General features: G+C 44.3%; 1 protein-coding gene across 11 annotated transcripts in view; it reads right to left on the bottom strand.

The window, feature by feature from the left end:
• Positions 1-15,214, bottom strand: part of REEP1 (receptor accessory protein 1) — a 71,110-nt gene that overhangs the window by 12,050 nt on the left and 43,846 nt on the right. For 3 of the 11 annotated variants that reach the window (XM_075148484.1, XM_075148483.1, XM_075148482.1), the window contains exons 5-6: positions 9,119-9,287; positions 3,480-3,515 (exon numbers count right to left, since the gene is read on the bottom strand). In XM_075148484.1, coding sequence (XP_075004585.1) covers positions 3,480-3,515; positions 9,119-9,287 — 205 coding nt within the window. The other 8 variants (XM_075148489.1, XM_075148487.1, XM_075148486.1 and 5 more) reach the window with 5 other exon arrangements.

Below are 15,214 nucleotides of genomic sequence, written 5' to 3'. Positions count from 1 at the left end.
TTAAGCTCAGTGAGAGAAAGGTTAAAAAAAATGTGTAAATCCCCAGCACAAGAGCTGGAAGCAAAACTGGCTAAGAACAAAAATGAAACCACCTACACCATTTAATTGAATTAGTTCAGAGATATATGAACAGCTCCCTTGATGCAAAGTCAATTAGTTTTCCAAGAGTATTTTCCACTGGAATAATCTCATGTGCAATTTGTAGCATACCACAAAAGAAGGGATTGGATACATCTAATATATCAATAAGGTGATTTGTTCAAAACACAATTAAGTGAATGTCCCATTAAGGTCCTCGCTGAGCTGTACTGCTGATTGTGTGTGATCCTACACCTTGTCTTCAGGATGACAACCACATGTAGGAAGAGATCCAACATTATTTTAGTGGAAAAACTCCAGGGGCTGCAACACCTGTGGATGGCTGACTGAACATGTTGGCTAGGCTGGCCGGCAGTCACTGCGGAGCTGTAGTTTTTAAGTCGTACATTACTGTATCACTCACCCCTATGGAGCATAACCCTGCAGTGCACACTCAAAACCAGTCCCATTCATCACTAATATCCTTGCATATTTCTTACATTGCCTAAGGCTCCTGATCAGCATTTTAGTACTAAATGCCCCCTCAAATGCATGCAGCCGCAACAGTTCTCCTGATATACAGCTGATTCTTCAATAACTGCTGGATATACTTATTCTCTGCAAGGATTAAAATTGTTCCTCCCTCTCAACCATGCCACTGCACCTAAGAGACGTTAGTTGAGAGAATACCACCAAACACAATATTTGTTACTTCTTAAATGCCAGTTCCAAGCAAGCTTGTTTAATGCATTTAAGCATTTACCAGGCACTGCCAAAAGACAAACAGATATCCCTGGAGATTTTCACTCCGTCCTTCCTGAAGGGGAAAAAAAGCTCTGACGGAATCGTTGTTCCTTAATGCTGCAGCCTGACTTTCCGCAGGCTGTGAACATAGACGAGATAAATCAGAAACTTGTGTAAAGACCTGGGAGGAGTTTTGCCAGCAAAGGCCTGCCACTGAACAAGAGCAAGAGGAGCTGACACAGAAGCTGTCAAGAAGACACGCTGGAGTATATATAGCGGAACACGCTTGCATTTACTGATGCTGCCCAGAGCAAAGAAGGATGAACACCCTGAATTGTGTCAACGCTTGTGTCACGTGCAGACTGTGAGGCCAGCTGGAGGGAGCCAACTGGGTGGGAAAGAGCTCTTCTGTGAAGCAAAGAGCTTCAGTGGCAGAGGAGCCCAGCACCACTGACCGTGACAGATCTGCTCCTGTACAGGGTGAGCTCATGCTGCGCTCAGCCTGGCCTTCAGCCTCTGCACAAATGCGCGCTGCATGGCACCTGCAGGCCACGTCCTCATGAAACCTTCTCTCAGGATTTCACCTAGGGAGCAGGATGGGCAGACTTTTGCTCCCACCAGCCTGAGCTCTCCTAAGAGCTGCGGGGCTTTCTATGAGTCAGCCAGCGAGAGAAACAATTGAGTTTCACCTGCAAGAGCATTAAGGCAACTGCTCCTGCCAAAAAGGCTGCATCATGGCTCTAAACCAGCCTTTAATACTCCTGCTTGAGGTAAAGCTTGACTATCTGCCCATTTAGATTATAAACTCTTTGGAAATGAGTACTGTTCACGATTGTACTCTGAAACTGCCTACACAAAAGTGTGCACCAAAGAAAGATGAGTGCCAATAGTTCAGGACAACTTAGTCCTAGCTAAACAAACTTAGCTTCTTTCTTCTCCCTGCTTTTTGTGGTGTTCAGAAAATGTGTTCACATTACGTAGCCAGCTCTCTAAGCTACCAAAGCTGCACTTACAAAGGAGCATTTTAAATGGCAGGCCGTTGTCTGAGAGTGCATTAATGCATCTATTGCCTTGGAGACAGAGAAAGGGCAGCCTGTGGAGACAGAATGAACCCTCTATGAGATAGAGCCTCAGCATATCCCTATTGACATGGTCTAAGGGACTGGATTATGTCAGGGGGAAAAAAATAGTAAGACAAGCCATCCGAAAGACAGGGCACGCAATTTAAACCAGATCAACATGACTTTGGGCCCAATTTGTAAACATATTGGACTGATTACTGCTTTAGCATCATTAAATGACTTTCCTAAGATTAACTCATGACTATTAAGCACTGAAGGATTCAGTGATTCTTTTTATAAATAACACTTTGAAGTCAAATCCATAAAATTGGTTTAGGCTAAAATTAGAAGGGTGCTAATAAAATGCACTGTGAATATAAGTGTTTCATGATTGCTTAAACAGATATCACCTTAAACAGGCTTCATTCTCCTGCACAGTGGCACACCCCAAATGTGCTAGTGCAAAGAACCAGAAAAGGACAACAGGGAGGGTGACAAACCAAATATGAGGGTTGGTTTGCCATCTATATGGTGTGCAAGGAGACAGTGCCAGGCTGGGATCACCAGCCTCCAAACATTAATGCTGCACAGGGCTGCATGGCACATCAGGTGCAAGGCAGTGGGAATGCACACCCTAGTACTCTGGAAGTGACACGAGCCAGCAGCAATGGCTGCAGCACCGTGATCCTGCAGTTCCTCTGCTGCCATCCCCAGGTTGATTACAGTATGCAAAATAAACAAAAAGCACATGAGATGAGAAGTAAAAGAGTTACGGAAGTCTTTTGCTTCCACCAACATGAGATGCTGCCAGTCTGGATTTCTTTTCTCCCTAGACAAGCTGCTTGGCAGCCCCATCCTCTGGCATGCCCAAATCAGAGGCCTCCCCCTCCTTTCACCTGCCACTGGGACAAAATTCAGAAGTGATACGGCTCAGCTCTTAGCAACCAAGCTAACTGGCGCAGCACTGAAAAGACCACCGGCAGCTAAACCATTCACTACGCTCCTAAGTTTGTAAACACAAGCAACACTGGGGACGCTGGGACATTTTTCAAAAATGGCTCTAGCACAGACTGAAGCAGGGAGAGATTGTTCAACTCTGTTTCATCGTACCAGGGTCTGCTGCTGGGCTTTGTTATTTACCCTGCTCATCCCAAACACAAGTGTCCTCTTCACCAATAGAGAAACACGTGCCAATCCTTAGGGAACAGAGCAAAACAGGGCTGGGACTGAGGAAGCTTTGCTCTTGCTGGTTTCCCTGTGGTTTTACACCAGCACTGGGGGATATGCGGCAGGAGTTACACTGGTGCAGCAAGAACAGTGGTACATCCTCTAGAACAGAAAGGACTGAGGTTTTTCTCCAGAGAAACACTCCCCAGCCTTGGGTAACACAGGTCAGTAAGGTGAGAAGCACCGCAATACTTGCCATCAGCACACACACAGCTCACAAACTCACTCGCAGCCTGGCCTTCCCCTGGTTTGTTCCCCTGGTGTTAGGAAACCCAGTGATTACAAGCGGCAGGAGCAAGCCAGGCTGGGAACGTAGTCATGCCTGAAAGGGACGCGTGGGTATCGGGGCGCAGGAAATCCAGCACTCACCTCTGAGGAGTCGGCATACCGAGCAACACGTGCACACTGAAAGAGGAGCTGAGCGTTAGGAACTCATCAGGCTAAGCTATCTTTCAGAAAACACTTGGTATCATCCTGAAGTGGACTTCACGGCCTCCATGTGCATTAAGAGACGATCGTCTCTATTCACCAGCCCAGAGCACAGACTCAGGAACGTGCCTCACCCCAGCCTATGTGCCTAAGGGGTGTTAAGGCTGGGATTGCATACAGCTCCCTGGCTCTGTTCTCAGATCACTGAACAGAGATAACTCCTGACCAGAGGGGTCTGGGAGCGTGGATAAGCAATGGGTAACACAGTGCAAAGGGCTGTATGATAATAAACACGGGGTGCAATACTGGGACTTGTATTGCTACATGCCTGGATTTTTTTCAGTAGATTTAAACTTCTACAAGCACTGGTGCAGCCATTCACGCAGCTTCTGAAGGAAAACTATCCACAGATCCCTAGGTCCTCCTAAATCAGGAATGTGCTGAGGAGTCATGCACAAATTATATTTTGGTGGAATTGCCGTAAGAATGAAAGCAACCAAGGGAATTGCATTGCACCTTTCAGTGCAAATGCAGGTGATTCACAGCTGTTCATAAAAGTGTGACCTTTACGGCTTCATCTTATGGATAGCTTGTGTTCCAGGACTAGAAATAATTTCCAGTTTGAGCCTTCCACTTTAATCCTCACAGTGGCATCAATGACTCCGGACAAAAAAAAGCTTTTGGAGAAAAAAAGGGTTTGAGCTCTGTGTGATTTCCTTGGTCATGATTATCCTGCATTGTAGACACTGAAAGTCCTTCCATAGTTTCACAGTCATTTTAAATCAGCATAAACCAGTGCTGCTAATGAAAGCAGGTGTCCCATTGCCCCTTACGCTCTGGCCTCCACCTTCCTTGTCCTATTGCTGATGTCTGTGCTGCTGCTCTCTACTGGCTTCAGGATGTGACCCTGGTCAAGAGCAACCTGGAAGCAAGGAACAGCATTTAACTTGAAACAGCTCCCTGGCTGGGGTCAGCATATATAAATAAGATTTAAACATGTCGAAGGGAAAGGACGGTACGGGGCAGAAGCAAGCAGCTGGGTCATACCCTTTCTACGGGAGTGCTGGCTCACATTGGCTGGATGCGGCCATGAAACTATGGCCTTCGTATAAAAGAGATGAGTCTCAACCAACCTCAAGAGATCTGCTGTGGGTTTAGCCTCTGATTTTACACAGAAGGTAGCTGACCACAGTTTTCTGAAGGTTTCTTCTCTGAGAGCTCATACAACATATACATATGGGTTGTTCTCACACATCTTTCCGGAGTTTTTCTAGTTGGTGGGGACTGAGCTAGCCACACATATCCTGAATGCTGATATTCCCCTACCTTTGTTCTGTCCTGCAAAGCCTTAAGCGCTTAAGTGCAAACCCAAGAAACAGCCTTGACTTTCTCCTGCACAGAGGAGTGGAGACTATCAGAAAGCATATTGCACATTTCTGCTTTGAAATTGTTCCAGCTGAGAATGATCTTCAGCAGAAAGAGCACTCAGTCTGGGCAATACAGAGGGTGGCTGCGTAATATGTGATCCTCTGGCCCAGACAGCATCAGCTCTGGACGCTCACCATCCCGTGATGCAACGCAAATCTCCTGCAGCTGAAATATGTCCCACTGACTCACCCAAAAGCAAGGCTGGACTCCAGTGCCCAGCCCACACTGGAGGTTTCCACCGACATCAGCAACCGTGAGATGTTTGCATCAGCTATGGGATTGAGCTATGTGACACCGTGGCCAATATCCCACTCCTCAAGTCACATGTGTCGCTCACCAGCCATTGCAAGTGAACAAGTTTTATCTGCACTGTCCAGGATGCTTTTCAGGCAATACTGTAGGGTTAAGAAGTACAAAAGCCCCCCGCTGTTAATAAAGACACGTCTGTATGTGGATTGTTACTGGACATTTGCCAGAACAGCAGGATTGCCTTGAAAAATATTTGGAAATGTTGTTCTGGAGCTTCCACGTTTCCATAACGATGAGTAGCCACATGACATTTACAGTTCCCAAAGGAAAGGGGCAGTTCTGCCTGTGGAAGAAGCACAGGTTGGAACATGCATCGAAGCTAAAATATCACAGACTATCATGAGGGTGCCAGGACACTAAGTCGAGAAACACTGAACTAAGAGCAAAGCGAAAGATCAGATAAAGAGGACAGGTGGTGGGCCTGCTATGTGGAGGAAGGGCAATCATCATGTTTCCTCGGTGTGTGTCAAAGGAAGGTGTGCACATGCTTCACAGGAGCAGTGGCGATGCCTCACATAATGTGCTGCGTGTGGGGTTGGCAGCCACACACAAATCACGGCAAAAGCAGCCTTTGCCCCTTCGTGTTGTCTGCGTGTGGCTTTTGACTGGGTGTGAGGAGGAGGAGAAGGGTCTTTCTGTGGGATGGGTGTGAATACACCTGGAGCCTGCTATACACTGAGCAGTCCTGCTCCTGCGGAAGGCCATCCGCACGAGCGGGACTGCTCAATGTATAGGGGGCACCATTGAAAGGCAGCAAAGACAGCAAAAGATAGAGGGGAAAAAAAAACCAGCAAAATGTAGAGGAAAAGAAGGAGTAATTCCCCTTGTCTCAAAGGCAGCTCTTGCATATTCTATTTCTTGGCCTCATAAGACACTCTTTAGCAGGCCAAAATAAACCCTTGCTGTGTCTGCATGTGGTCGTTACTAACTAAATGCCAAGCTTTTCACACGGTGCTTTGTGTCAAGAGGGGATTCAGAGAGTCACAAATCCATCTGACCAGCACCAGTTACATTATAAAAATAACAACAATGGAAATGAAACAAGCTGAGTGGTATGTAGCCTGAGTACAGCGCTGTCCTGCAGCCAGCTTTTGGCCACAGCCAAAGCCCACCAGTGTCTGAAGAGTCTTTTCACAGGTTTCAGTGGGCTTGGAAATATGCCCGAGAGATGTGAAACCAGAACCTGAACCATTCCTGGTGCTCAGAGGGAGAGTGGGGGGTTTCATACCGACAAACCTGAGTTTCAGAGTCTCATCTGTGCAGGGAGGACAACAGACCTCTCTCCATCCCCGTCTTTCCAAACCACTTTCTTTCAGGTATCATATCTGCTCTTAAACATAGTCGCACAACAGGAATGGAACTGAGCAACACCAAGTTCCATACCAGATCTGGCTGTGTTTTCATTGCTCAGGGAATGGAATCCATCTAAACTCCTGTAATCTCAACCTAAAGAGCCATCTCTTGTCTTTGCTTCACTGTTGTAAGTGAGGGTGTGCTTCCATGCACCATTCGTTCAGTAACAAAGCTGGTTTTAGGAGCTTCCAGTTCCTGGCCTCTTGATCTCAAAACGTATCTCCCCGAAGCTCTCCCAAAACAGTTATTTTGGAGGCTCCCAGTAAGGTGGATCAGCAAATCGGTCTGAGTTAAAAATAATCCCTCAAAAATAGTACAAGAAAGTATTTTTAATCTGGATCAAACTCAGGATTTCTTCCCGAGTCCACAGCTCTTTACTACTGGACAGCTTGAGTGACCATAGCTGGGCTGTTCCATCACCCGAGGGTAGCACTTGACATCTCATTATCACAAGGCTGCTATTCTCTCTTTGACGTGGCTGTCTCTCCTGTTGAGAAAATTAAGAGCCTGTGCTAGTTGCAAAACTAATTCTTCAGCCTTTGTACATCCCTGACAGCCATATGAGGGAAATAAAGGGAGCTATAAAAGCACTCCCATAGGCAATCTGTACATTTACTCCTTCATCAAAGACTGTGACCCCCGTAGGACTGAATGATGCTCACAGTGCTTGGCTTTTCCCCTTGTAAGGTTGGCTGTGGCCTAGCAATGCCCCCTTCCTCAAACCTCACATGCAGCAGCACTCCTCAACACATCCAGTCAAAATAACGCTTCAGGTTCCTGTCCCTGTCACAGTTATTGATCATTTGTAAATTCAGGCAGTGACTTTGAGAGCTGCACTTGCAGAGGACTGTAACAGGTTGGTATGGATGGAGGATGTAGAGAAACAGGTGGGAGTGGAAGCACCTGCATGAACAAACAGCAGAAGAAGGGCTGTAAGAGGGGCACCCAGATCAGCAAGTCATCAAGATCCCAGCACACCCTCATACAGCTTCTCAGACGCCTGGACTGGGAAACAAAGGCAGAATAAAAGAAGGGAAATCATAAAAAGGGGCATTTCAGTTGTCCAGAAACTTCTCAGAGGTAGTAGCAAGATAGAGTGTTGTTACTACAAACAAAAACCTTCTTGCAAAACTGGGATCAATCCACAGACAGGACTTTTCCACAGGTATTTTACATGTTATAATCACTCAAGTAAGGTGTACAGGAAAGCCCCATAAGAAATCTTCTAAGGTATTGCCCTTAAAATACACAAGCATCTTCTACCACATATGGCTTTCAGGACCTGCGCATGGGAAGTACAATTTGTTCTGTTTTACAGACACACTGAGGAACAAAGGTACACTCCAGGTCACATCAGTATTTTGCAATAAAGCAGGGTGTGAATTCATGCGTCCTAATGCACAGTCTTGCCTCCTAACCACCACACTGCTTCTGCAGACACAAGACCCGTTCCTTCAAACCTTCCCTAAAAGTCTCTATAAAGCAGGATTTCTACTCAGACCAAGGGTACAATGTTTGCAGCCCCAGCCAGGCTCTCTATTAATGTTCTTACAGTCGTTCCGTGTATCCCAGCTACTGCTGTCAGGCTTTCTAACAGCTGGTTAGAAAGACCTTTTACAAGAAAGGTGAGGTCTTCGGCTGAGTCATCCTCATGACAAACAGATAGTCTGGGGTATTTTTGCTGACTCCCTCTGATGTCAGACTAAATCCCATTATCTCTAAAGCAGTAATCTAAAGAGAAGGCTGATGTTTCTGTGAGACAGTGGGGACTGCTGACATGGACATTTGTGTTTCTTCCCTTTGTTCTTTCAGAATCTGAAAATAAACCATTGCCCTTCAGACAGACTTGTTTTCTGTAACAGTGCTTATGCAGACATCATACCATAAACAGCTGTCAGATCTTGGTCTCTGCTTCTAGGAGAGCTTTATATGGGTCTTATTTCTCGGTAGGCTTCATCAGTGATGAAGTTCTGGAACTACAACTATCAAGCGTTGTAACAGCTACTGTACAAGCACAAGTGGGCCTAATTCAAACCAGATATCCATTAGAACTCGCCTTTATGTTTAGATGACATAATAGAGAGAGGCTGTATCACCATATTTGATGATAATAATGACCCTTGCCCACTACTGTGCATTCTTATCACCCCCTTTTTGCACTTCCATTAGCCCCTCTCATTGAAAACCCACCACAGCTTGCAGCCCCCAGCCCCCAGCCTAACTTTTCAGCTCGAGTTGCAAGGACTGGCGCTGGCTGCGTTGCATGCTCAAGTCCCGTCCTTGGTACCAGCCAGGAATAGTAACCATCAAACGATGATACTGTTTTCTCTCTTAAGTGCCAAGAGACTCAACAGCATGTCTGTGTCCTGCGAATTCTGGTATGTGCTGCCTGCAGTGTCTGTTTCTATATATTCCTGCCAACGGCATGACTTCATTCAACTGTGTGATATTCCAGACAACACAACACTGAAAATAACGCTGGCACTTACCTGAGCTGCCAGTGCCTTCTGATGCACTTCTGGATGTTTTTGGCTGGCTCTGTTTGCTACTTGTTCGTACAGTGACTGAAGGAGGAACAGTGCTGCTGCTGTCTCCACGAATCGTCGAGAGATCCTGCATGCTAAAGCTCCTTAGTCTCTCAGACAGGGCCCCCTGTCCCTAGTTAAACAAACAAGCAAATAACACACCAAAAAGTTAGATTCCACAGTGCATTTTAAGCCTTTCTTGATACTAGCTCATTGAAATCCATCAGTACAATAGGAAGGGAAAAAATTGCCTGGTCCAGTAACCTAGAGAGGACAAAAGTGAGTTGTTAAAAGCATAATTTCGCTCTCTTTGCTCTTCCTTTTGGAGTGGTTCTATGCACAAAGTCTGACCATTCAAACGTTTGATGGCGAGCACCTCCTTCAATGTAGTCATCTGAGCTCAGAGCAGCCTTAGACACATGTGAAAGAGCAGGATATTATTGTATCTTTCAGGTAGGTACTTTTCTTCACTAGGATCTGAGTCAAATAGGTGCTTGGCTTCAGAAACACAATTAAATAGTCTGCATCAAAATAACTCCCTTTTAAAGTTCATCATCTATGATGATATTCACCCAGCTGTTCTCAGTCATACACAGAATTTCACAGAAAATTTGAAATTTTAAAGTAATAAAAAGTTATTGTTAAATGAAGAGAAATATTCCAGTGCTTTTTTTCATGCAGCTTAAGGAAGAAATAAACTAACACAATATTTTTCTTTCTTTTTAGACTAGCTCTCAATCAGGCAACAAACATATTCCTTGGTGAAAGGAATGTAGCTGTTCTTTGTAAAGGATGGGTTGGCTAAAAGACACCTCTCATGAAAACTACATCCCATCAAAAAGTTGACTATAAGTATACTTTTTTCTGAATTCTGTAATCCTCATACTACACCAGTGCCATAAAGTAAAAATGCCAGAAAACAAAATCAATACAGAACCTATCTATCCTTCTCTATTGGCTACATTAAGTGACATTCAGAATACAAATAGCATAACTGGTAAAAAGTACATTTAGGTTTTAACATTTTGTTGAGGGGGGATCTGAAAGATACTTCATAGCATATAGTCTTGAAAAAAATACTAAAATAAATACATAGAGCCTGATTCTAAAATTATTTCTGCTAGTGTAAATTAGGAAAAATTCAATGGATGCTTTGACTGAGGTGAAATCAGAAAGACGGCAAACAGCAGTAAACATTGCCCTGTTTAACAAAACAGATAAGGCACATTGTAGCAATTCACCGCCACTTTCATTTAGACTTGCATTTGTCAAAGCAGTACGTAAGTTGAAGCATAGCCTGAACACTGCCAGAGAGCTCTAAGTTGGGGCTGGACCAGAATATATCACTGATCTCTTCTGGGCTCCAGATTTGAGTATCCTGCCCACAAAACCAGGGTGCAGGTGAGGGGCCAGTGGCGAGTACGCTCTGGTGCTGGCCAGGCACAGAGAAGGGACTCATCATCTACAATCAAAGGCAAGACTGGACACATTCCTTGCTAAAACAGTTAGGCAACACTCTGTCCCCTGGTAGTGCACTGGCATTGATACATTGGGAAGGCAATGCATTAATTTACCTATAGGTACTGATCTACCAACATCACTTCAGAAATTTCGCATGCAGAGTAATGGAAAATCTCTACCCCATATAAATTCCTTAGCACCTTACTTTTAGGGACGGTAAGTAGACAAGGCATCAGGTGCTTTTAACTACAGTCACTGGGATAGCTTGCATTTTCTATGTTCAAGAAAACTGCTAGATCAGTAATCTCCCAACTTTTCAGCCTGAGGGTTTTCATACAAGAAAAATCCTTTAAGGATTCAAACTTCCTTCTCAACTCCGTGGCATATCAACTTAAGCACAGGCAGGCTATACATCCTGGACTACAGCACTTGTTTGCATCGGCATCGGCATGAAGCAAACAGCGTGTGATGATAACTTCTTCAATGCTGTCCCAAAGCATCATCAGTAGAAATACGCATCATCTAAGAAAAACAAAATTGAACTGTTCTTTGTAAGGCAGAGTCACCTGGCGGAGCTAGCCAGGAAGTTGCACTGGGATTTTTCTCTTTATTTTACTGAATCTTTGTTTTCTTAAGATCTCTCTATGTATACTGTGCTTGGCAGCATTTTGCAGTTAGCTTTTCTGCAGGCTATTACAGAGAAGCTTCCACACACCCAGCATGGTCTTCCTGCAGACTTACTTTGCTCTTTTTCATTAGCCTGTTCTACTTTTTAATGTGTTTTAAATGGATGGGGTTTTTTTGCTGGTATACCGAGACATTTTATTTTGCTTATTTTATATGCTTGGCAGTGGAGTCCATAGAGCTGATGTTTTGTTAAAATCTCATCTCTCCCACCTCACTCTCCAACCTTCCACAAATGTTGATGCCTGAATTTTGGCTATTTTCCTGCCAGTGGTTGAGCCACTCTTGGGACATGTTCTCATTCCAACAGGCATCTCGAGTTTTATTTCTTAGGCCAGTCTAATGTACATCTACTCTCCAGTCTATGAATGCAACTGTCACTGGGCTGGTATACTGAAATTTCCTTGCATGGCTGGTTAGCTGCATGTGATCTCATCCGCCCACAACTCAGTGCAGTGAAGTTCTGGGTGGGTTTTGTAGCTTGCACTGAATTCCTGCACCGCCAGCCTATTATCAGTAACTGGTTTAAAGCTAACGCAAGACATCCTACCCTGCAGTTTGACTACAACAGACAGATCCCTAGCGAGAGCAAGCTGAGAGCAATCAGATCACTAAATAATATTTTGCTGCTGCAGAATGACTGGACCAGCAAAGCCGGCGGGTTAGCAATTGATGAGCTGCTGTAACCTGAGTGCTGTATTCCTCCCACACCACCAGCTCAACTGTAAACGGTTCTCAAGCTTTTAACCTCCTCCCAGCCGCTCTGCTCAGCCAGCTAACCCAAATACCATTTCATTCCAGCAAGCAATTTATGTATGTGGACATGAGTCAGATTAGAGACGAGATTCATGCGTCAGACCAACCTGGCAGGGAAGATGACACTAACGCACCCTTCTGCATTGAAAATGAAGAAGATATGTTAATATTCTTGCATTGCAACTTGTGATGCAGCGGCATATAATGATCAAAGGCCCCAGAGACAGCTTTGAAACAACAAGGGCCTGATATGTGCCTGTCACCTGTGGGCCCATTACATTAGCATATAATATGTACAACCACAGCCTTAAACACACAGTCACAGCAGCTGTGCTAAACAACTTTGACCTTCTCCAGGAAAAAAAAATTAAAATTTGATTTTTGCTTTAATTTAACCTGAGTTTATAACAGCAAAGATGAAGGTTGCTTATCACACAGATAATAGCAAAATATTATTGTTTCTACCATTCCCTTAAACAGTTTGTCCAAATCTCAGAAATGGCAGGGATAGCAAAGGCTAAGGCTGAGCGAGGACAGTGAACACGTGTGAAAGCCTGCTGACTTCCCTTCCATTTATTTTCTTTCAAATTTATGCACCTTCGGTCTTTGTAGGGATAGACTTGATTTAATTGCTCCTAGGGCACAACATAACACTCACAATTCTTTCCCAGTTGCCACATTTTTACCTGACCCCAAATAGAAACATGACAAAAATAATGATTACAACAGAATCAGGATGGTTTCAGAGTAAAATGGAAAATGTTGCTACCAACCTTAATTTCCCTGTCAGATAAGCAGCTGCTGTATATGAAATCACAAACATTTGAAAAGCCAGCACTGTGAGAAGTTTGCACTGCTGCAGTTATGTTTTAGCAATAAAGAATTTATCCAGCTGTAATGCTTACTATTCTACAATAAGACCATTTATTAACAAAAGAAAAAACCAAATTAATAGTTTTATTTCACAACAGAACAGATTTAGCACAGCACACAACTTGGGCCGTGTTTTGTTAAAACAATCATGTGGAAGACGAAGAGCAGCTGTTTTGGGGATTTTTGTTTACCGTCTTGGCCGTGATCATACAGATGCTCTTCCAACTGCTACGTACATGGAAGATGTCCTAGAAATTTCAGCACACCGTGTGTCTGCACAAAGAGAAGATCCAGGTCCTGAAGCTATGTCTATGCTGCAGGCCAGAGGCATGTTTGCAGCATGTCCGTACGGATCTGGGCTAATTTTATCCTAGAGAGCGTGACAGCAGTAATATCATGACAGTTGCTGTGATAACAACATTTCACTGTGTCAACAGCAAAACAGCACGGTGGTATTATACAACCTTTTGAAAAAGGGAACCAGGAGGGCTGCGGGACTACGGACGACACCACTTCTCTCTCCCCTCATTGAACACCAACTGGCCTGTCAGGATGATTGTGCTGGCAGTGTGGGACCTGTATTCTGGGGACTTCATCCTCTGGAAGAGGACACAAGCATGAAGCGGTGCTGGAACACTGAGCCTTAATCTCCCTGGGCACAAGACTGCCTGCCTACACTCAACTTCTACATCATCCAGCTTCTCCTAGGACACAGACTGTCCCTGTAAGCATGGCACTTCTGATCCAGTAGACAGTGATTTTGCTAGATGGTGAGGTTTTGGTGGCAACAAGTGGGAGCAGGTGTCTCTCCGTTCCCTGCTCACTACAGTCTACCTGCTCCCAAATTCATCTGATCTTCTTGTCCCGAGGAAAGTTCACCCCATAAGTGAAGGTACGGCACAAGCTGAAGGCAGACCTCTTCAGGCTTCTTTCACCTCTTCTCCCAGGACCCACCAACCTCACTAGGTCCATACATCGGACAGTTCTCTCTTTACAGGGGCAAAGAAAGGCCAGGCTGGGGCAGGGCTCGGTGCTACTGAATGGGACAAAAGACAAATACTAGAAAGGACACAGTAATATCACTCCCCAGTAACTGCTATCACTTGGTATCAACCTGATTTAGATTCATGACGCTACCAACGGTATTAAGGCATCACCCATCAAGACATGGACATTTAAGCTGCAGAAGCTCGTCTGATTCTAAGGGAAGTTAAAGCTCCCATCCATGTGGCACAGTAATTAATCTAAAACTAATTTAGGTGCATCTCTTCCTGCTTTGGTGAAAATTGCAACTGTAGTATAGGCATACCTTACTTCCCCACGTCTAGCACATTCTCTCCTTATTCTTGCTTTAAAGAGTGGGACAAAACAGTATCAAAATACTGGGCTTTCTTTCAAAGCCCCCTAACCTGCATGCTACCTTCCTCTAAATGTTGCAGACATCATCATCTCCAGAAACGAACATTAACCTCTGTGGGCCCAGAGCACAAACACTGATGCAACCAATATTTGTTTGGAAGGATCAGAAATCTTGATCCTTTCCAAAATCTGAAGTCATTATTGTGTCAGGCACTCTAAAAGGCACTCCATCAGAAATAGCTGGAATTGTCTTCATTACTTTGCCTCGCTATAACTGATCTCTGCATTCACATTTGAAGTAAAACTTTCTAGAGGGAGATGGATTTAGGAGTCTGGAAAAACTGGGTTTACATCCAATGGAATTATTCATTAAAAATGCTCCACATATGTAGGTAACTTTACATAGGCTCTAGGTAAATAAAATTAGGCATATAATTTAAAAATCTGCGATTTGTATACAAAGTCCCATGAAATATGACATAAACAAATAACAGTGCCTAGATTTCATCATACCTTCAGTCTGACAATCTGAAAGAATTCTGTAGATATTATTTAGGCTTCAAAACACCTCTAATACCTACAAACTCCATTTTGTAGCTGTGGAAACTATAACATAGCATGGTGAAATGACACAAATTATGAACAAAAAATGTCAAGTCATAAAAGAGAGGCTTTTCATACGGTCGGTGTTAATACAGGATGGCACCGTCTGGCCTTTTGCATCTTAGGATCAGTAGTTAATAGACAGGCAAGGGAACGCTAAGTCACACTCACCACACTTCCAGCACAATACTAAACCTGTTAATGTTCTCCCCTCTTTTTGCTCTAACTTTGGTTAGCAGTTCTCCTCCATGCTAGCAGACACGTCTGCATGCATGTTACAGCCTCCATCCTGCAGATATTCACTACAAGGTGTAGCGCGTGTTC

Source organism: Calonectris borealis, chromosome 4, assembly GCF_964195595.1.
Source record: "Calonectris borealis chromosome 4, bCalBor7.hap1.2, whole genome shotgun sequence".
Classification (NCBI taxonomy): Eukaryota; Metazoa; Chordata; class Aves; order Procellariiformes; family Procellariidae; genus Calonectris; species Calonectris borealis.
The sequence above is the reverse complement of the archived record's forward strand: the minus strand, read 5'-3'. Positions and strand labels throughout refer to the sequence as shown.